At 35.1% G+C, this 21,031-nt stretch overlaps 1 protein-coding gene across 2 annotated transcripts in view; it reads left to right on the top strand.

The window, feature by feature from the left end:
• ACTR3 (actin related protein 3) overlaps nucleotides 1–10,511 on the top strand; it is a 59,627-nt gene extending 49,116 nt beyond the window's left edge. Inside the window, exons 9-12 of one of the 2 annotated variants that reach the window (XM_059166682.1) lie at nucleotides 3,358–3,450; nucleotides 3,653–3,778; nucleotides 7,909–7,992; nucleotides 9,290–10,511. In XM_059166682.1, coding sequence (XP_059022665.1) covers nucleotides 3,358–3,450; nucleotides 3,653–3,778; nucleotides 7,909–7,992; nucleotides 9,290–9,385 — 399 coding nt within the window. In that variant the 3' untranslated portion in view covers nucleotides 9,386–10,511. Of the gene's footprint in view, nucleotides 1–3,357; nucleotides 3,451–3,652; nucleotides 3,779–7,908; nucleotides 7,993–8,779; nucleotides 8,843–9,289 lie in introns of those variants that run through there. The other variant, XM_059166683.1, reaches the window with a different exon arrangement.
• Nucleotides 10,512–21,031: the final 10,520 nt, after the last annotated feature.

Below are 21,031 nucleotides of genomic sequence, written 5' to 3'. Positions count from 1 at the left end.
AGCTTTTTGTGAAGATGTTTTCAAATCAGACTTCATGTCTTTCTAAATGAAAATATCTGTGGATCGGTCCAGAATATGTGAATATTTAAAGAATGTATAAATCCTTTCTTTTGTATGTTCTTGATTAAAAATTGCTATGAGAAGGGCCCAGCACAGGAATGAATTACTCTATTCTTGTCTTACTTGCTTATGTTACAGCAGAAACTGTCTTAAAGGTTAAGGAAAGAATTATGGGAGGGTTAATCTCTTGAGCACATGTGCTCCTCTGTGAGGGTATGTGTATGTATGTGTTGTTTAGGTAGATATTAAAGGAATATAGCTAATAAAGATAATGTAGAGAATTTGTAAGTTCAGTATTAATAAGTTGATACTGTATTAAGATAGCCTGGAACATATTTTCTATCAAATTGGTCTCTGTCCACATTTTGGGGATTAAATCTCATATCAAGGTCTCAGGTTGAGGTATCTTTATGGGATCATAAAAGCATGTTTTGAGAACTTAGTTTCCTTAGAAATTTCGTGGTCAGAACCTAGAGAGTTTCTACAGATGACAAAATAAAATTTTCAGGGTGCCAATTCTTTTGCTCATTCTAGTTAGTTATGGACTGAGCCATTCCCTGCCAGTTAACTAAGCTTGTCTATACATGGCATACAGAGCCACCTGAGTTATGTTCTCCTATTTTTCCACAGAATACAGTATGGACTGCTTCTGACAGAACAAATAGTCTATATGTTGGGTTCTCAACGTTCAGATTAAGCCACATTTCTCTATCTATATGATTTTGGAGGGTCATAGCATGCATATAAAAATAAATAACGGGAAAGAAAGGAAGACCTCTTTAATCTTATTTCTCCTTTTATAAGACCTGTTTGTTGTATATTAAAAAAGGGGGTTTTTTGTTGCTAAGCTTTATTTATTTATTATTAACATATAATGTATTATTTGCTTCAGGAGAACAGGTCTATGAATCATCAGACTTACACAATTAACAGCTGTCACCAAAGCGCATACTCTCCCCAGTGTCCATAACCCAGCCACCCTATCCCTACCCCTCAGCTCCCCAGGAGCCCTCAGTTTGTTTTGTGAGATTAAGATTCTCTTATGGTTTGTTCCCCTCTCTGGTCCCATCTTGTTTCATTTTTTTCCCAGTCTACCCACCATGACCCCCCCCACACCCTGCCTCTCAAATTCCTCATGTCAGAGAGAGCATATGATAATTGTCTTTTTCTGATTGACTTATTTTGCTTAGCATACTACCTTCTAGTTCCATCCACATCGTTGCAAATGGCAGGATTTCATTTTTGATGGCTGCATAGTATTCCATTGTATGTGTATATACCACATATTCTTTATCCATTCATCTGTTGATGAACATCTAGGTTTTTTCCATAGTTTGGCTATTGTGGACATTGCTGCTATAAACACTGGGGTGCACATGCCCCTTTGGATCACTACATTTGTATCTTTATGGTAAATACTCAGTAGTGCGATTGCTGGGTCGTAGGGTAGCTCTATTTTCAGCTTTTTGAGGAATCTCCATACTGTTTTCCAGAGTGGCTGCACCAGCATGCATTCCCACCAACAGTGTAAGTTCCCCTTTCTCCGCATCCTTGCCAACATCTGTTTTATCCTAACTTGTTCATTTCAGCCATTCTGACTGGTGTGAGGTGGTATCTCACTGTGGTTTTGATTTGTATTTCCCTGATGCCGGTGATGTTGAGCACTTTTTCATGTGTCTGTTGGCCATTTGGATGTCTTCTTTGCAGAAATGTCTGTTCATGTCTTCTGTCCATTTCTTGATTGGATTATTTGTTCGTTGAGTGTTGAGTTTTATAAGTTCTTTATGGAATTTGGGTACTAGCCCTTTATCTGGTAAGGCCTGTTTGTTATATATAAACATTTTTTAAAAAATTATTATATTTAACCTCATTCTATTTCCATAATAATTGAAGTTGTCAAATTGCTTTCTGCCTCACACCTTATCCAGTCTGTTAAAGAATTCTGAAAAGTTTTGTGTAATACATGTACCTTCCATTCCAAATAAATACATATTAATATTTTAATATTTACTGTATTGAGATTTTATTTTAAAAAATAAAATATTACAAAAAGAGTGTCTTCTCTTCCTTAGACCTTTTTCTTTCTGTATTTGGTTTCCATTCTTTCTTTTTCCTCTGGAGGGCAGTTGCTGCTTTAAATTTTAGTGTATATCCAGTTCATGTGTTTAACTGTACATATATTCAGAAAAACATATTTTTAAAGGGTTTACATGTATGGAATCACTGAAGTTTTTTTGAAGTCAGCTTTTTAAAAATGATTTTGCTTTTGAGTGTCAGCTGTTGGAAATAGTTTAACTGTGTTATATCATCATGTGAGTATATAGTTTATTCTCATTATTCACAGTAGATACTCCAAAAAGTTGCTGTGAACACTGAATTAGTGAATACTGAATCATTGCTCATAGCAAGAAACAGGGTTAGGTTCTTGGAGCTTTAGGTTACAACACTTTTGTCAGGTGAACATAGAGCTATTATTTGTGTTTAAAGATGCGCTATTTAGTATATATCATTGATTTATTAGCCTTGATCCCATGGCCAGCAGCAAAACTGTGACTCATGCCTGAATGAACCTTATCCAAGACTGTATTTTCTCCATGACATATATCATAGCCTTAAGCTTAAGAATAGTAGATAGCACTTTGGCACTACTGTGATTGGGGAACCTTTTATTTATTTATTTTAGATTTTTTATTTATTTGAGAGAGATTAAGTGAGAGCACAAAAGCAGGGTGAAGGAGAAAGCAGATTCCCTGTGGAGCAGGGAGCTCGACTCAGGGCTCAATTCCAGGACCCTTGGATCATGACCTGAGCCAGAGGCAGACCCTCAACCGACTGAGCCACCCACGTGCCCCAGAGACCCTTTTAAATAGCAAAATTACCCACAAAAATGTGGAAGCTGTGACACTAAATAGATCATGCAAAGGACACTTACAGTATGAAAGCTGAAATGAGAATACTGGGCATTTCCTTTTTTGACCTCAAATACGAATGTGCTGGTCAACTCAGATTTTCAGAGTGCTGTTCATGTGCATGCCTCTGGGTTTTTACCAGCTCATGGTATACGTGTGCTTTTACAGTTTTGCTATTCTGATGATTATGAAATGATATATATCATCATTACTATAATTTGATTTCTTCTGAAACCTCCGATTTCAGAGTCTTTAATTTTGAGTTAGAGACCAGAATTTATGTTTGTAAAAAGTCCTTTTTTTTAAAAAACTCAAAACTTTTAAATTTATTATTGTGATATTTAAGTAGGGATCTAATCTCTATCATGTATCCACCTTTACTTTTCAGTTTGCTAATCCAGACTTTACTCAACCTATCTCAGAAGTTGTAGATGAAGTAATTCAGAATTGCCCTATCGATGTCAGACGTCCACTCTACAAGGTCAGTATTTACAGCAAAATTGTTCAAGGTCTTCTTTTAAAAAAACTTCTTTATTTTTCTGTCCATTGTTGAATATTAAATTTAAAAATCCTCTCTTCAAAAGCCTATGATAAGATTTTAGTACTGTTTCATATGTCTTAAAATTTGTTGTTTTTCTTTCTAAATAAAAATCATACTTATATATTTTTCTCCAATGATATAGAATATTGTCCTCTCTGGAGGTTCAACCATGTTCAGGGACTTTGGACGTCGCTTGCAAAGAGATTTGAAAAGAACTGTAGATGCCAGGCTGAAATTAAGTGAGGAATTGAGTGGTGGCAGATTGAAGGTTGGTTTTTTCAGATATTGGTGGGAGGGTTGAGGGTGCCTTGATAATTGTAGTGGGGATGGGTGGTGTCTGCCAACTTCTGCTTTTATTTAGGGAAATAAGAGGATTTCTGTCAGGTTTTCTAATGGAAAGTTGTTAATAATATTGAGATCTTATTTTAAGAAATAAAATATTAGAAAAAGAGTATCTTACCTTCCTTAGACCTTTTCCTTTCTCTGTTTGGTTTCCATCCTTTCTTTTTCCTCCTGAGGGTAGTTGCTATCATGAGTTTAGGTTACCCAGGTCATGTTTTTAACTGTGCATGTAAAAACATATAGTTTTAAAGGATTTACATACATGAAATCATTCAAGAATATCATGTCCTTAATTGGTCATTTGATTGTTCTAGGATGGTGTCAACATTTATGGAAAATATTGTTAGCCTGTGTGAGTGACAATATTTCATACGTATCTCACGGATAACTTACATAGAGAAGAATTCCTTGCATATTTTAGGGATAATATTCCATAAGGACCCATACAATTTTAAAGAATACTATAGCAGTACAACAAAGCCTAGTTGATAGAGAAGCTGATGTTGTGAGGTTTATCCTGCTTGCACAGACTCATTCTAGCTTCCCCACAGCAGCCTCATAGTGTGAAATCCAGTTGGTGGTTTAGCAGAAATAACTTCTTTTACATGTCCTGGACTTTGGATTTGCTGTCAAAATCAAAATGAATTTAAATTCTCAGATGCTTTCTTTCTATATTTATGAGATAGTTTTTCAGTAAATGTTATGTTTCATCCTTGTTCAGTTTAGAATATTGAAGCAAACTATTGACTTAGAGGAGACATTGCTAAATAAAAACAAGCTTTATTCAACTTGGAGAATTATCAAGAATTAGGGCTTCATCTGAGACTACTTGTCATTCAAAATTATTTAAAAATAAAACATAATCCTCTATGGTTTGCTGCTTGTTTAGAAATTGCATGACTGCTGACTGTTTTCAGTCCCTAAATTTTGATTATCTTAAACTTACCCTTGGAGCACAGTAAAAAAAGTTTGTTTCAAAGTAGTTGTTTAGTTTGTAATGGGCTCATTATAGATAAATGAAATGAAACAAATGCTGTTTATTAGTATAGTATTTTAGTAAAGTAAAAATTCACATTTTTAGGCTTTTTGTACATTTCAAAATAAGAAATGAGGACTTTTTTTCCCTCCTCAGTGATATTAGCACTGTATTGACATTAATGATAAAGGAGAAATCCAGTTTACTGGAGGACTCTGCCTTCTTTTTTATTTTACTTTATATTTTTATGGATTTTCATCACATTTTTATGTATCTGTATCTAAATCTGACTTTATTGCCTTTCAATTTGTAATTTTTAATGACAACTAAATAACTTTTCTTAATCAAAAAATAATGCCATTTTTTATGACATGTAAATATTTTTAAACTTTTTATTTTGAAATAATTTCATACTTACAGAAAACGTACAGAACCTAATAGGAATTTCTGTATATTGTTCCCCTAGATTTTCCAAATGTTAGCATTTTATATTTGCTTTATTCTATATCTACAAAGATACCTACATACACAAATAAACACACATACCTATATGTGCAAATATTTTTTCTGAACTATTTGAGAATGAATTGGAAGTATAATGTCCCATCACGCCTAAATACTTAAGTGTGTGTGTCTTAAAATAGGACACTGCAAATGTCACAAAACTAACCTGATAAAGTAAAAAATCTAGTTATGGACCTGATTCACGTTTCACCACTTCTTCCATTATTGTCCTTTATGGCAAAAGGGAGAAAAAAAAACACACTTTTTTTTGGTCTAGAATCCAATCTTAGGATTGCATGTTTCAGTTCATTAATTTGCTGTCATGTCCCTTCAATCTGGAGTAAGTACTCAGTCTTCTTTTATATTCATTCGTCCTTCCTTCCTTCCTTCGTTTCTTCCATTTATTTATTCATTTTAGAGAGCAAGCGAGAGAGTGTGCGTAAGTGCTTTTGAGTGGAGAGGGTTTGAGGGAGAGGGAGCGGGAGAAAGAATCTGAAGCAGACTCCACACTGACTGAGCCACCCAAAACCCCTTTTTTGTCTTTCTTATTTAACCTTAACATTTTTTTTTAAGAATACAGGCCATTTATTTTACAGAATGTTTCTCAATTTGGGGTTGTCTGGTATTTCCTCATGATTAGTTAGGTTTAGATTATGTACTTTTGGCAGTAATACTACAGAAATGATGTTGTATCCTTTTTTAGTTTGTTATATCCCTAGACACATGGTGTAATTTGTCCCAAATGTTAATTTTGATCAGTTGGTTTTAGTTGTTTCTGCTGGGTTTCTCTATAAAATTGTTATTTTTTCTTTATGTGTAATAAGAATACTACGGGAAGATACTTTCGGACTATGTAGCTATCATGTTTCTTTCTTTTTTTTTTTTAAAGATTTTATTTATTTATTTGACAAAGAGAGAGCACAAGTAGGCAGAGAGGCAGGCAGAGAGAGAGAGAGGAGGAAGCAGGCTCCCTGCTGAGCAGAGAGCCCGATGCAGGACCCTGAGATCATGACCCGAGCCGAAGGCAGCGGCCTAACCCACTGAGCCACTCAGGCGCCCCCCTAGCTATCATGTTTCTTATCAGACTTTGAACCACTGGTTTTAACATCCATTTCTCTTTTCTAAAATAGTTACCACTATGTGGTAGTTGCCAACTGGTATTTTGCAAATTCTGTTATTCCTTCTATGGTTTTTAGTCTCATTTTACTATAAGGAAGAGTTTTCCCTTCTCATTCATTCATTCATTCATTCAGTAATACCTCTATAAAAACCTGATTTCTCATATTTTTCTTTAGGCTGTATCACTAATATCATTGCAATAAAATATTAGCGTATCAATACTATTAATATCTTTAATTTTGATGCTCAAATTTTCTTAGATTTGGCCAGTGGGAGCCATTAAAGGTGGCTTTTTGTCCTTTTGATGTGTCCCTAGTATTCCTTAGGGTCTTTGCTACTCCTTGATACAGCAGAACAATTCAGATTCATCTTGTACTTTCTGTTCTCCAATATTGGAATCAGCCTCCCCCCCGCTTCCTTTCTGAAGACACCCTTGTTTCTTTTAGTGGAGAATGCTATTTAGGAAACACATTTTGGGGATTGCCTGGGTGGCTCAGTCCATTGTGTCTGCCTTCAGCTCAGGTCATGATCTCAGTGACCTGGGATCGGAGCCCTGCATTGGGCTGCTTGCTCCCCAAGGAGCCTGCTTCTCCCTCTTCCTGCCACTCCTCCTGCTTGTGCTCTCTTTCTTTCTCTTTCTCTCTGACAAATAAATAAAATCTTAAAAAAAAAAAAAGAACCAAATACTCAATGTTATTGGGTCACTGCCTTAGGCCTTCTTGGGAGTCAGAACTGGGAGATGTTTGTGCACATGCATATACACACTCATCTATATCCAGTTTTATATTTATATAAATTAAAAACTTAATTCATAGTGATACTGCTAGCTCCAGAATACCAGAAGTTCATTGTAGCCTTCCAATTTTCCATATTTGTAATGCTATTCTCTGACAGAAACAATATATTTATGTTTTTGCTCGAACTGTAATACATATTATAGTGCTTTCAGAATTATTAATCCATACCACAGTGATAAAAATACTAACTGGAGTTCAATATTTACCTTTTTATTTTTTTAAACAAAAAGATAGGAAGAGGAAGGGAGACTCCTAAGCAGACTCTGCCCTGAGGACGCCGGCCAAGGCTGGGCTAGGTCTCTGACCCTGAGAACATGACCTTAGCTAAAACCCAAGAGTCAGAGGCTTAACCTACGGTGCCACCCAGTCCCCCTACTTCGTTTTTATTTTAAGACAGAGGGCTAGTCATAATCCCATGTTCATAAGTTACTTGGGTTAGTCTCTTTCCCCACTTCAGTGTGGCTATTACTACTTTTTAAAAATAAAATTAGCTTAATTTGTTTCTGTTGTATTCTGTTTTGCTTTATATGGATCCTTCCTCTTCTAAAGTTTTATTTACTTTTGAGTACACAGTTTTGTGTTACCTACATTTACAGTTAAATGATACAGAAATTGTTACTTGAATTTACTATTGAACTGCTCTTGCTATGTCATTTTTAGCCAAAACCTATTGATGTACAAGTCATTACACACCACATGCAGCGATATGCAGTTTGGTTTGGAGGATCCATGCTGGCTTCCACGGTGAGATAAAGTTTATATTTCAAATTTGATTTTTTTTTTTCCAGAGAGAAGAAATACAGTATTTATGCAGTGTAGAATAACAAGGGAAATTTCTTTAAATTTATCGCATATAGCTGTAGATTGCATGAACAAGTTTTAAAATTAGAAACGTTGGTATGTACATAGTATTTTAAAATGTAGTTATTTGGATTTTAGTTTTTGCTTGCTTAGACAGTTTTTTAGAGTGAACACTTAAGGGTTTTAAAATTAATCTGTAGGTAAAGTTCTGTTAATCTTGTGATGATACAGATATCAGAAGGTCATTACTTTTTCTGTGCAAATATTTAAAAACATCAAGATCACTTAATAGGAAGTATGATGTTCAAAAGTTAGTAAAGGGAATTATTCTAAGGGCCATTTCCCCAAAACAAAACATCTTAAAACCTCTTTAAAAGATAATGTAACATCATTTGTCTATTAAATATCAGTGTTTTATCTTGTAGTACACAGAGTATTAAATAAGATAAAGAAATTTTATCTGAATTTTTGAAAATTACATAAACTTGGATTTTTAAAACCATTGAAGTAGTAACTACCATAAGAGGTAGTTACTTTCTACCTTATTTTAGTTATCTTCCTTTTGTTTCACATAACCTGATGAGTTTGTAAGTTTGCCCTTTGAAGAAGTTATGGGAGAGAGAGCCTCTGTCTATGTCAGACCTTTATTGAGGAAACAATCTAGAAGTTTTTGTATATGACTAAGAGGAGTTTATATTTTATTTTACTTTAAAAATTGTATCTATTTTAGAGAGTGACGGTGCGAGTGGGGAAGCAGAGGGAGAGAGAGAGAATCTGAAGCAGACTCCTCAGCGCTCAGCATGGAGCCCAATGTGGGCTTGATCCCATGGCCCTGAGATCATTGACCTGAGCCTAAAGAGTCAAGACACTTAACCAACTGCACCTCTTAAGTGCCCCTTATTTACATTTTAAATTAATGCTGCTTTTTTAGAATATCGATTTATTGTACAGTGTGGGGAAATCTCATCAGAATAGTTGAGCTTTTTGAGAATCAGTCTTCCAGTCCTCAGAATGTCAGAATCATGTTGAGATAGGAGGATGTGTGTTAGGACATGTGTTAAATCCTGCTTTTCATTACTGATACTTACTTGTAGCTGATTTTTAAGTCACAGTTTCTAGAATTTTTAAGCTTCATTTAAATACCCAGATGGACTAATAGTAAACATTTTGTTCTATTTTAAAGTATTTTGAGAGCTGGTACACTTTTGACCTTTGTAAAAATACATGTTTTTATTTTCAGCCCGAGTTCTACCAAGTATGCCACACCAAAAAGGATTATGAAGAAATTGGACCTAGCATTTGTCGTCACAATCCAGTGTTTGGAGTCATGTCGTAAAATTGATTTCATAATTATTGGGGTTAGGGAGGTGGGGAAGAAATAATCTTTCTGATTACTTGTTTTGTCTGGATGGCTGGTTTTGAGGTTTTAAACCTGACTTGAAGTAAGAAGACCAAACATAATTATACAGGAATATTTTAATAAGTGTATCAACATGCGAATGTAGAGGAGAGCCAAAATGATTAAGTGTTTTTCTTTAGACTGAATATTTGAATCTTATGTGTAACAAAAAGAAGTGGGTTTTAGTTCTTTCTGTGCCCTGATATTTTGTATATTATTGAATTATCCAAGATTTGATGGGATTTATCGGTATGTAGATAGCTCTATAATGCTTGAGTTGTACACTTCTAAGTGTGCAATGCAAGAGCTTGTTTATATTTCATACTTTTTATACTTTGAGGAAAAAAGTCAAAGAAAAACTAGTATTTGAGGAGAATCAAGTGACCAAGTAAAGGATAAATTAAAAAAAAAAAGCCTCCTGAGACTTGGCATACACACACTCATGGGATTCCAGTTATTACAAATGGCTTCCACCCCCTTGTGCCCCCCAATGGTTTTCTTTGCAAGTGCTTTTGGAACTAAGAAGCTAGTATCTTGGATTAACTGATGCGCGCTAGTGCTTTCTGACTACTCGAATCCTGTTTCTTGCTTTAAAGGAAAAGTAAAGAGAAGACTGTTGGACCAGTACTGCAGTTCTGTAGTGTCATTTCTTATTAAAAGTAAATTTGATTACCAAAATTGGTATATTTAAAGCCTAACACCATTCTAATAAAGGCACAAATTTCTTTTTAATACTTGTTTCAAGCTCTTTAATCTCTTTATAAGTTAACTAATCTATTTTCTTCAAACCTCTGCTATAATTCTTTAAAATCACAATTGGTTAGCAAGCTGACTTTTTTATGTGCTCTAAACAAATAATTGTGAACTTTTAATATGTTGAGTGCTTTCATTTTGATAACTGGATCTCCATTTGATATTTTCATTTGTATAACTCATTTGCAGTCTGAAAATTTTTTTAGTGCCAGTCCCTGACATATCATGGAAAGTTAATTTTCTTTGCATTTTAAAATATCTGGATCATGAAGAAAAAGTGATGAAAATAAATTAAAACTGAATTACCTTTTCTAAAGTTTTTTTTTTTTTTTTTTAGAAGCAGTGTCATTCTATTTTGTGTTTATGTATCTTATAGGATTTCTGTTTCTGTTGGAATAATAGGATTCATTGAAATCTCTATAATGTGTATGGTAGAAAATACCTTGTGAACTTGAAATTTCACCAGTTATATTTATAGAAGAATAAAAATGGAAGATGTTTTTAGGCCTTTTTGAACTTCAGCATTAATGCCAGTGCACACTTGAACTTCATTATCTGTGAAAACGCACAGAGAATTAGTATACGTCTATCTAAAAGTTAAAGAACAAGTAAAGGGTTTTTGTTATTTGTGTTTAATATAAAGATAGAATTGAGGAGTAAACTTCAGATTTTATTTAAAATGAAGCAGGGTATTTAAAATTGTATTAATCATTTCTGTGAAACTTTGGGAGTAAAGAGCAGAGTGTATATCCTCTGGTAGTGATAGTATCAGAATCAAAGATCTTACTTTTCCCCCCTATTAAAAAAAGTAGTTCATGAACATGTAAAGAAAAAAACTATTCAAACAGTACCAAAGAGTGGATAGTGAAAGTAGTTTTCTTTTTCACCCTAGCTTGTCTTATTTTATTTCAGTTAGAAATGTCTTTGTGTTTTTGTAATTTTCTGTGCATATGGAAAGAAGTATAGCTCCCTTATTTTAGCACAAATTGGAGTTTGCTACATATACTGTTCTTCATTCTGCTTTTCAAATCTTTTTTGATACAGAGCTAAATGGATAAGCATTAAAGATTGCATCCTCCTGGTCCAATAAAGTATAATTAGCATTACCTTAAATATGTCTTTTCCACCTAGTGTTATTGAATAGTAATTGAGTAAGCTCAAGACATGTTTACAGAGCTACAGATTACAGTCTCATACATACTTATATAAAGATGTTAACTGATTGATTAAAAAAATCTGAATCAAAAATTTTCCTTTAAACTTACATATATTTTAGGGAAACAAGAAAATTCAGACCTTTACTATATTTCTTGTTGGCCCTTTTGCTCTGCTTTTCTGGGACTGAGCTGTAGTATGAGAGAAACAGTGCTCTTTCTTCATTACATCTTCCCTATTACTGTATATCATTTTTCATTTTACAGCACCTTTGGTTATATAAGTGTAGATTCTGGCCAAGATTAATTCAGATCTGTAACACTGATTTGATACCAGGCTGCATGAGTGTGGTACATTGGAAAAGAGACCAGTGACTGAAATTTTTATTCTGGTTCTACAAATTGATAATAGAACTCCTTCAACTTTTATTTTTTGTTGTTATTATTAAAACATGGAAGATACAGTTGTATAATCCTCGACAAATTCTTTGTATTTTCTGGACCTTAATTCACTTTACATAGAAGGTGATATATGGATTAACAATGCAGTTTTTGTGATTTATTAGAATTGATTCATTTGTGATAGTAAAGGTGTTTTCTGATGTCTCCATTTTAATAGGCAGAGCTTTGATCAATTGGGAAATATTAATGGACAGAAATAAAGTAGATAATGGTTCTCTAGTTTGCCTACTCTTCAGTAAGCCAGTTTTCACAACTTAATCTTTACCCATTAGTAAGTGGCATATACTGCAACTCATCACCTTCCTGTCTGCCTTCTTTTTTTTTATAAAAAAGAACAATCCAGTATTGTTAAGGTCCACCAATATAATTTTTTGGTTTGTTTTCAAAGCTACTTGAACAAGTTGAAATAACTGTTCTTGCAGTTATTTGTAGAAATAACTTCAGAAATAATATGAAGTATAGGGATAATAGGCTATTATATTGTTTATTTATTTATTTTCTACAGAGAAGTCCTAGAGAATATATCTACAAAATAGAAACTTTCTTCATTCAGATAATCATAAAGATGATACCAGGTAACATTTTTGATGAAAGTATTTTTAGTGTCATAAGGTGCTATTGTAAAGAGTTCTTGTTCCTCTAAATACTGGACTAATCAGTCCATGATAAAGTCCAGTGTATTTCTGCTTTTGTTACCAGCTCAAGCTTTGACTCCTGTGACCCTCTATTCCCTTACCTTGTTCATATCACCGTGCCTGGGTATCTCCGATAGCCTGGTACAGTCTCTGAAGCCGTTAGCATGTAGATTCCCAACTTGGGTTAATGTCACTAAATATATTACCTAAAGTACATAGAAACCAACATACTTAACAGACTCTCAGAGTGAAACCTCTACTTCTTTATGCCCTAGAGCATATTTCAGTGTAATAGCATGTAGCCTATACACTTGGCCATGGGCAGGTATTTTTGCCTTTTTTTTTTTTTTTTTTTTAAAGATATAGTCCTTTTTTTTTTTTGACAGAGAGCAGTGGGAGGGGCAGAAGGAGAATCAGCTTGCCTGCTGAGCAGGGCTCTGGGATCATGACCTGAGCTGAAGCAGATGCCTAATGGACTGAACCACCCTGGCCATGGCAGATTTGTCAGCAAGAAGTTATGTGACTCTCATAGCAAAACCTAAAAATAAGTACTTTGTTTTTGTAATTAGGCCCGTATCACATTTAAGCTGACCTTAAGAATTTTTGGATCTGTAGGAAGGTCTGTAGACTTGAGTGAAAAAGGATTTCTGCTATTCTTTGTTGATGAGTCCTCGATATTGTTCATTCCTCTTCCATAGTATTTATTTATCAGCATACCGGCACTTTATTGTAATGTGCTTGGTCTTAATAGAATCTTAACAGAAATAAATTGAAGTCTGTGGTTGTCTGTGGTACTCTCCATGCCATAACCCAGTTTAACTGATGCACTTGGAACTTGCAGCTGAATTAAATGAATTAAATAACACCTATTCAGTTTCAGAATTGTGTTAATCTTGCTCTAATGAATGGTGCAGCAGTTAAAAAAAAGGGGGGGGGTACAAAAATACAAATGAGTGATTTAGCAAAAATGGCACCTGAAGGAAAAAACTGAGGAAGTTAAAAATTAGAAAACAATTACTGTTACTTTGATTTAACAAATGATCCTTACTGTATTTCAGCATTCCATCACTTTTGGTGACTTTTCTACATTACATTAAATTAAGGTGCTGAATTGAAATGGTTTCACATTTGTTCAAACACTACAACGCATTTATACCACCCATGTACTGCATCAGGGTTTGGGCTCCCAATCTGAAGAGACATTTCTTGACTGCATACTGTGTTTCAGGCACTGTGTCTCATTATGAATAAAACTTTCTGCACTGAGCTCAGAGGTTAGTGTAGTGATAAATACACAGAGGAGTGAGATTTCAGAGATGTCTTCATAAGCCTAGGATTTTTCTTCATAAAGATGATGGTGGTTGTTTTGAGGGGAAAAAACTATGGTAAAAGTTAAATGTGTGGCTGCAGTTTAAAATTAGTCTTTTATGTATTCTTGGCATTCTTAAAACAATCAGAAATATTAAATTCAACAACAGTTGAAGAAAGTAATTACATAATAGAGAGCATTCTTAATTCATTTGGTATTTCTAATGCCTTACATATTACCTGGCACATAGGAATGGTTCAATAAATGTGTTTGATAAATGAATGGATGAGTGAATATAAAATCCATCCTTCATTTTGAAATTAAAACTTTGAATTGTGTATATAATTTTTGGTCCTTTAAAAGATACCCATATTTAACAAGAAAGTAAAAATTACTATATTTTTCTGTTTCTCTAGATTTTATCTTTAAACAGTGATATTCTATATAAAACAGTGGATGATTATTAAGTGATTATAAATTTTCTGAAGTGAGTCTTCAGTAATTCTTCATCTAGTTTATGGTCATTTTTAAATCTTTGTAATATAATGTGCACTCTAAATCTGAGCGTTGTACAGTGCTAACAAATGCTTTGAAATGTTTGGTACCATTCTCTATCAGCAGTAGGAACTCTACTAATTTCTAGCTTTGCTTTTGTTCACCAGTTTTGATTCTCTCTTAACCCAGATTCCATTTTGAGATATATGACATCTCATATAGAGATATGACTTAGAGTCATATCTCTATTTAGTCCTATCTCTAAATATAGAGATGATGACTTAAATCAAAACTTTCTCCATTTTCTTTTCTTTTTTCTTTACTTGAGAGAGCATGAGAGTGGGGAGGGGTAAAGGGTGAGGGAGAACAGGCTCCCTACTGAGCATGGAAGAGATGCGGGCTCAATCCCCAAGATCCTGAAATCATGACCTTAACTGAAGGCATATGCTTAACCAACTGAGCCACCCAGATGCCCCCAAATTTCCTCCCAGTTTCAATGAATGAGAATCATTGGTACGGTAGATTGTTTCTCTTTCTTGGAGGTCTTATTAGAAAGTTGATACTGGAATTGAGAGTACATCCTTTCTCTTATTAGGAGTACATAGTATCTTTTACAAACAAATTAAAAATGTTCAGAGGGTTGTGCAATAAGAAAATATGAGACTCCTGTTTTGGTACAATAATGCTTAATTGGGATCTCTTGTACATTTCTGGGATGACCAAAGTACTTTAGAGAGCAGTTCTGTTTGAACAGACTTTCCCAAGACATTGAACAGTGAGTAAGAATTTGGTAGATGGAAAGTAGGTAGGGAAGATATTTTAATATGGGAGAAGGAGCCTGAATTGCAATTAGTGATTGCGGTCTGGGTGAGTGTGTTGTGACTTTAGTATGCAAGTTGGAAATAGTGGTGGGTTGCAATGGGGATATTTGCTGTCCTCATACATGGACTGAAAAAAGTGGATGCGGTTAAGATTGAGACCACTCATGCAAACAACTGACATCAGTAATACGGAATTTTCAGATTAGTCTAGTCCTAATCACATTTTACAGATGAGGGAAGACAACTGATACTGTAAGTGACTTGGCAAAGGCCATATTAGTAGTTAGGGGCAGAATAGGACTTATTAGTAATTATTCTTTTTATGTTTTATTTATATGGAGTAGCATTTAGTTTATTAACTAGTTTTCTCAAAACTTGGCAGTGAGCCATTTAGTTGGGAGAGCTGATCTCATTGTTGTGGTAGATGCTGCTGATGTGAGGGAGGTATCAAATGTGTCTTACCAAATCATGCATGATGTCCACAGTTAGCAGACTAAAGTGCTGAGCTAATAGCAGGAGGCAAAAACTCAGTAAATCTGTTGGAGACCGAATTGAATGTTATAAGGAAATGATCTCTTTAAAAAAAGGAGAAAGATAAAAGAGACCCCTCTTCATACAGAACAACCTCTGAAGCATTGAACTGTCGTGATCTAGGCCAAGTACTGTATTAGAACTCTTGCACATTTTGGCCGTGTCTCTCCAGATTAGCTAGACTAAGGTACCTAGTAGCAGATCTACTGAAAATTAAACTTGCCAGTGATATAACTGGATTTTTATTAATTAGAAAGTACCTGAATTAGTTTTAAAGACTGGGAAATCACCTTTAGGTTACAGATAAAAGTGTACTTTGTGATAATGTTATGAAATACAATTCTTGGCATGTGGCAAGAGCTTAAATATTTGTTGAAAAAATTTCTGGATTAAAAAAACACTTGAGAAAATGGTGTTTTTGATCTTCTTACTGTTTTGATAGTGATTAAGAATACTTATGATATAGGCAGGGTGAAAATCTATTTTTAAAATAGGTCACATGTTTGGGGTACCTGGGTGGCTTAGTTGGTTGAGCGTCCAACTCTGATTTCAGCTTGGGTAATGATCTCAGGGTTGAGGAATTGAGCCCTGTGTCAGGCTCTACACTGAGCAGAGGAACCTGCTTGGGATTCTCTTTCCCTCTCTTAAAATCACATTTGGCACAAATTAAAATTCTGTTTACATATCCATTTATAGCTATCTTTTAAAAATTCATCCCTTTCAAGATGATCCATTGAAAAAATGGTTCAGTCCTTATATGAATGTATGTTTTAATAAACTCAAGATCAGTAATCTAATGAACTCATATTTGGATTACATTTGAATTGTATGTCTGTGGATTCACCTGCCTCTAATATTTCTCCCAAAAGAAATTGGGTTATTTGATCTGAACAGCACTAAATTTTTCTACCTATTTTTTTCCTTCACCATTATAAAAGTTGCAACTTTATGAACATTATTTTTTAGGGTACTTGCAGCATGAACGGAAATGGTTTTAAGTACTCCCCCACACCTCCCCCCAGGAGAATGAAATGACTTCTTAAACTCCCAGGTAGAAGAATTTTCATTCAGGCATTAGCATTCTAGTAGTAGTCTTGAACTTTTCACAAAGACTATGATTTTTTTCAGAGACATTTAGCAAGAGAAGAATGGAAAGGCAGATGTGGCTTTTGAGTTTTGAATCTTTCAGTCCATCCACTAGATGTCTCTCTTTTCTCCCCTCATCTGTAAATGAATATATTCCAATTAAATTTGCTCCTGTCAAAAGCAAGTTGGATCTGAGTTATGGAAGTAACACATTTCATGTTCCCATTTAAATGCCGTTTCATGCCATTTTCGGCAACATATCCATGATTTAAAAAAAAAAAAAAAACAAAGATGTTCCTTAGGTTGTGATAGTAAGTCAGTGTAATTTATTTATTCAGCAGGATCAATTTGGAATCTTTAATATGCTAAACACTTTTCAAGGTATGTGGGGATATAATAGGCAAAACAGACATGTTTTTGCCTCCTGGAACTTGAAAAGAATGTTCAGGCAACAGCAAAATATATTAAAACTGCAATAGGACAACCATCATCATTTATATTCTTATGTTAAGGAAAGCCAGAAAAGGTAAGGGGTTGGGTAACATTTCAAGCCTTTTTTTATGCTTTAAGTTTAGTTCTTAATAGTACTTCCTAGGGGTACCTGGGTAGCTCATTCATTGTCTACTTTTGCTTCAGGTCATGATCCCAGGGTCCTGGGATCAAGCCCTGAGTTGGGCTCCCTGCACAAGACACCTGCTTCTGCCTCTCCCACTCCCCTGCTTGTGTTCCCTCTCTCCTGGTCTCTGTCAAATAAATAAAATATGAAAAAAAAATAGTCCTTACTAGTGTTCTCCATGTTTCTCTAAGGTTAGACTTTGTACAAATTCTCTTTAGTGATAGGATCATTGAAAAGGTGCAGAGTTTGATTGCAGAGTCAACAAAGTCCCTTACTATGAAGGTACATGGATATGATAATTGCCTTTAATTTATCATGCAGATATCAGGCAACAATCAGCTTAAGGTCCCACATTTTCCTATTAATATATTCAGTGTACGTGAAGATACTTTTCTGGAAACAAAGTTTAAAAACTATTACTGCTTTGCAACATGTGATATAGAACTCCATGAGTTGTTTTACATGTATTGAACTGAACCTTGGATGACAGTATGAATTGGTATAGTCAGTTGCTCTTACTGCTTGAGCAGAAAACTTATCATAGGCAGTCTGGTCCTGAGAAACTTGAACTTTGGGATGGGAGAGGATTGTGGGTTTGGTCCCAGAATATATTAACTTGGGATTCTTCCCTCCTCTACTACATATTCTAATAATTTATTGTTTAGTGATTTTCCAAAGAAAATCTCAACTTTTTTTTTTTTTTGTCCTAACTGATGAATGTCTTAACAATTGAAGCAAAAACTGAGAATTTATGGTGTTCTGAGTCCTAATAGTTGTGTCCTCTGGGTTTCTTGTATTCTTGGCTAGATAATGGCCTATTCCCAAGAAGCTTTCCTGCTTGGACCCATTATGGTCTCAAAAGTGAGTGACATAACAATAGCAGAAGGAAGTGATTAAAGGTTAAGTGGGTGTGGGGCATTTTAGCCAAGTAGTAAATAAACTGGTTATACTTTATCAAACAAGCATTTTTCTCTTTTCTATGTGCTATTATGTTCTTTTAGAGCATCCTCATAAACCTCAAAATGAACTGAACACAAGCCAAAGCTGACTCTTGACAGCCCCCCGCCCCCCATGTCCCTTGGCTGTTCTGAGTTTGGGGGATGGTGATTCAGATTGATCAAAGCTCCCTGAAGCGAAATACAAATGTTTTGAGAAAATGGAATAAATGTCCCATGTATTGTTTTGTGCATAAGTATTTTGGGTGGCCTTGAGTCACTTTACCGTGGGAGAGCTTGAAGATTACACCAGGCCAGAGACCCCCTGACTCTAAAACACAGCTATTAGTAATACACGTGTCATGTTGCTCCTTACCTCAAAAGGGGGCTCCACATGTTGAATGAAAACAAAGCAGTCTTTTTTAGGGAGAGGCATAGCTGACATTTGTCATCATTGCTGCCTCTGAACCCGTGTCTTACGCACCCCGAGATGAATGCCCGTTCTCCCAGATGTGGCTGATCATCAGGACCTGGAAGAACTCTTGGTAAGGAATGTTCTTTAAGAATGGTTTTCATTTAGTAATCTCAATGTTGACATGGACTCTTGCTTATAATTTGGTGCAAAGCAGAACTGCATTATGAGATGGGAATTGTGGCATTCACCAAATCCTCATAAGTTTACCCTAGAATTATTAAATGCATAGGAAGATTCTAGTGTCATTTCTTTAGGTCTTGTGAAAAACAGCTTTTTGTACTGATTGCTCTCTGGTTTCCACCCACTAGGCCAATTTACAAATAAGTTGAACTGTGTTAACATTTTATGATGAGAGGAAGTAGAAAGTGTTCCTATGACACAAAAGCCCTTTACTTAAGGGGTACTTCGGGGTTAAGAACAGTTTTCCACTCCAAATAGTTTCATTGTGTTCTCTGTAATGGGTGTGATTGTTTAATGATGACATATTTGAACTGAGATGATTGAACAGACATTACTTGAACAAATAAAACTTGACAGGCTATGCCTTTTTAAGCAATTATGTATGCCTAGGGCAGGATAAGATAGAAAAAGCTGATCACTGTCACCATTCATAAAAGAGCAAAATCCGAATGATGCAGATTTGAAAGTATACTGTTCATGTAGCAGAAGGCTAACCCATGTGCCTAGCTGCTTATTTCTTTTGCAAGTTCTTTTTGTAGGTGCATCTTTGCTATATGGATTTCTGTTGAAATCCTGTTAAATGTTTCTTCCAGCTAAGGAGGAATGGCCTGCCTTGTTTTGGAAGTGGGAGGTTTTTTTTGTTGCTAGAAGAAATTCCTAACCTGCTACTTAATATCCCCTGATCTTAGTTTTGCTTGGGCCTGATGTGCCCTCATTGATGAAGTTGAAATACTGCTATTTCTTGGTAATCAAATCCAGAAAATATTTTGGGCACCCACCGACCACATCAGAGACAACTGCTAGCTCTTGGTGGGCACACAACACTTTGTATTTGTAGTCTAGCTTGGAGACAGCTCTGAATGGTACTAACCAAAATGCGAGGCAGTGTGTGTTTTGAGTTGTCATGGACGTGAGAAAGTAAAAATTAGCTCAGACTAAGAAAATATAAATCTGCCTTGCCCTGCCATCAGACACAGATAAAGCAACTGCAGTTAGCAGGAAAACAATTTTCCCAAGGACATGCTGCAGCTGTACCCTTGTCATAACAACTCCCTTCCAGTGTCTACTGCTTTTTCACTCAGAGGAACTTTGTTCTTTAAAATCAGACTGTCAGAAATTTTGCTGTTTGAAATGATACCGGTAAAAATGAAACATCCCACTTATAATATAATTTACTTTGATCCAAAGAAGTTGCCTCGGTTTCCAACAAGATACAGAGCTACAGATGAAAGGTTTGGGGACATAGCACTTCACATCTAAACTTTAGTTTTCAAGGTTATGTTCCCCTTGGTCCACTTTGCAGTCCAGATCTGATGTCTAGCCCTCTGTTTTCAGCCGTGCTTTACTCTGAGTCTGTCGCAGAGCTCATTTATTTCATTTTTTTGTTTGACTACCCCACCCCGGATCTTAAATTACCACCTTTCTTCAATGTGCTGCATCCTTCATAGTAATGGGTCAATAAACTTGACATTGTCAGAGGAAAAGTGTTGATTTTTCCCTGAAGTCTTCGGCTGATGGCCTAGGACAGAAGTGCATTAAAAGTGCAAAGCAGAGTAAGATCCAGAAACTGATTTTAACTGAGTGTTCAGGAACACGTTAAGAAGGCAGTTGTATTAATGATTTATTAGGTATCACTAACAGTTTATTTGGTATTATAGATTTGAGACTATGTAAACTTTCTTCTTTTTGACAATTTCCATTTTTTGGATTTTTTTTTTTCCATTTTGACAGTTCTCAAATCTAGCATTAAGTATATGTGTATGTGTAATGTATTTACGTAAGATGTACATTACATATAGTCCAGTGCTGTGTTTTTTTCACTTTTATGATTTTATATGTAGGTACTTTACTTCCACAAAAGTAGCATCTCTTTTTGGAGGGTAGTCTGGCTGCTTAAAATTTCACCTGAATTTTTTACAGTGTTAGCTAGTGTTGTACATACAGTAGATGCTCAATAAATACTTTCCACATTGAATCAAGGCAGCTTTGTGTGTTAGCTGTTTCTTTGATACTTTCACTAAGTTTGAAAGAAGCAGGCTGTGGCATTTTCTTCACAATTCCACCTCTACCTTACAATGTACAAATTATCCTTAGGCAATGAGGCGCTGAGCAATTGAAGCTTTTTATGGCT

This window comes from Mustela lutreola, chromosome 3 (genome assembly GCF_030435805.1).
Source record: "Mustela lutreola isolate mMusLut2 chromosome 3, mMusLut2.pri, whole genome shotgun sequence".
Classification (NCBI taxonomy): domain Eukaryota; kingdom Metazoa; phylum Chordata; class Mammalia; order Carnivora; family Mustelidae; genus Mustela; species Mustela lutreola.
The sequence above is the reverse complement of the archived record's forward strand: the minus strand, read 5'-3'. Positions and strand labels throughout refer to the sequence as shown.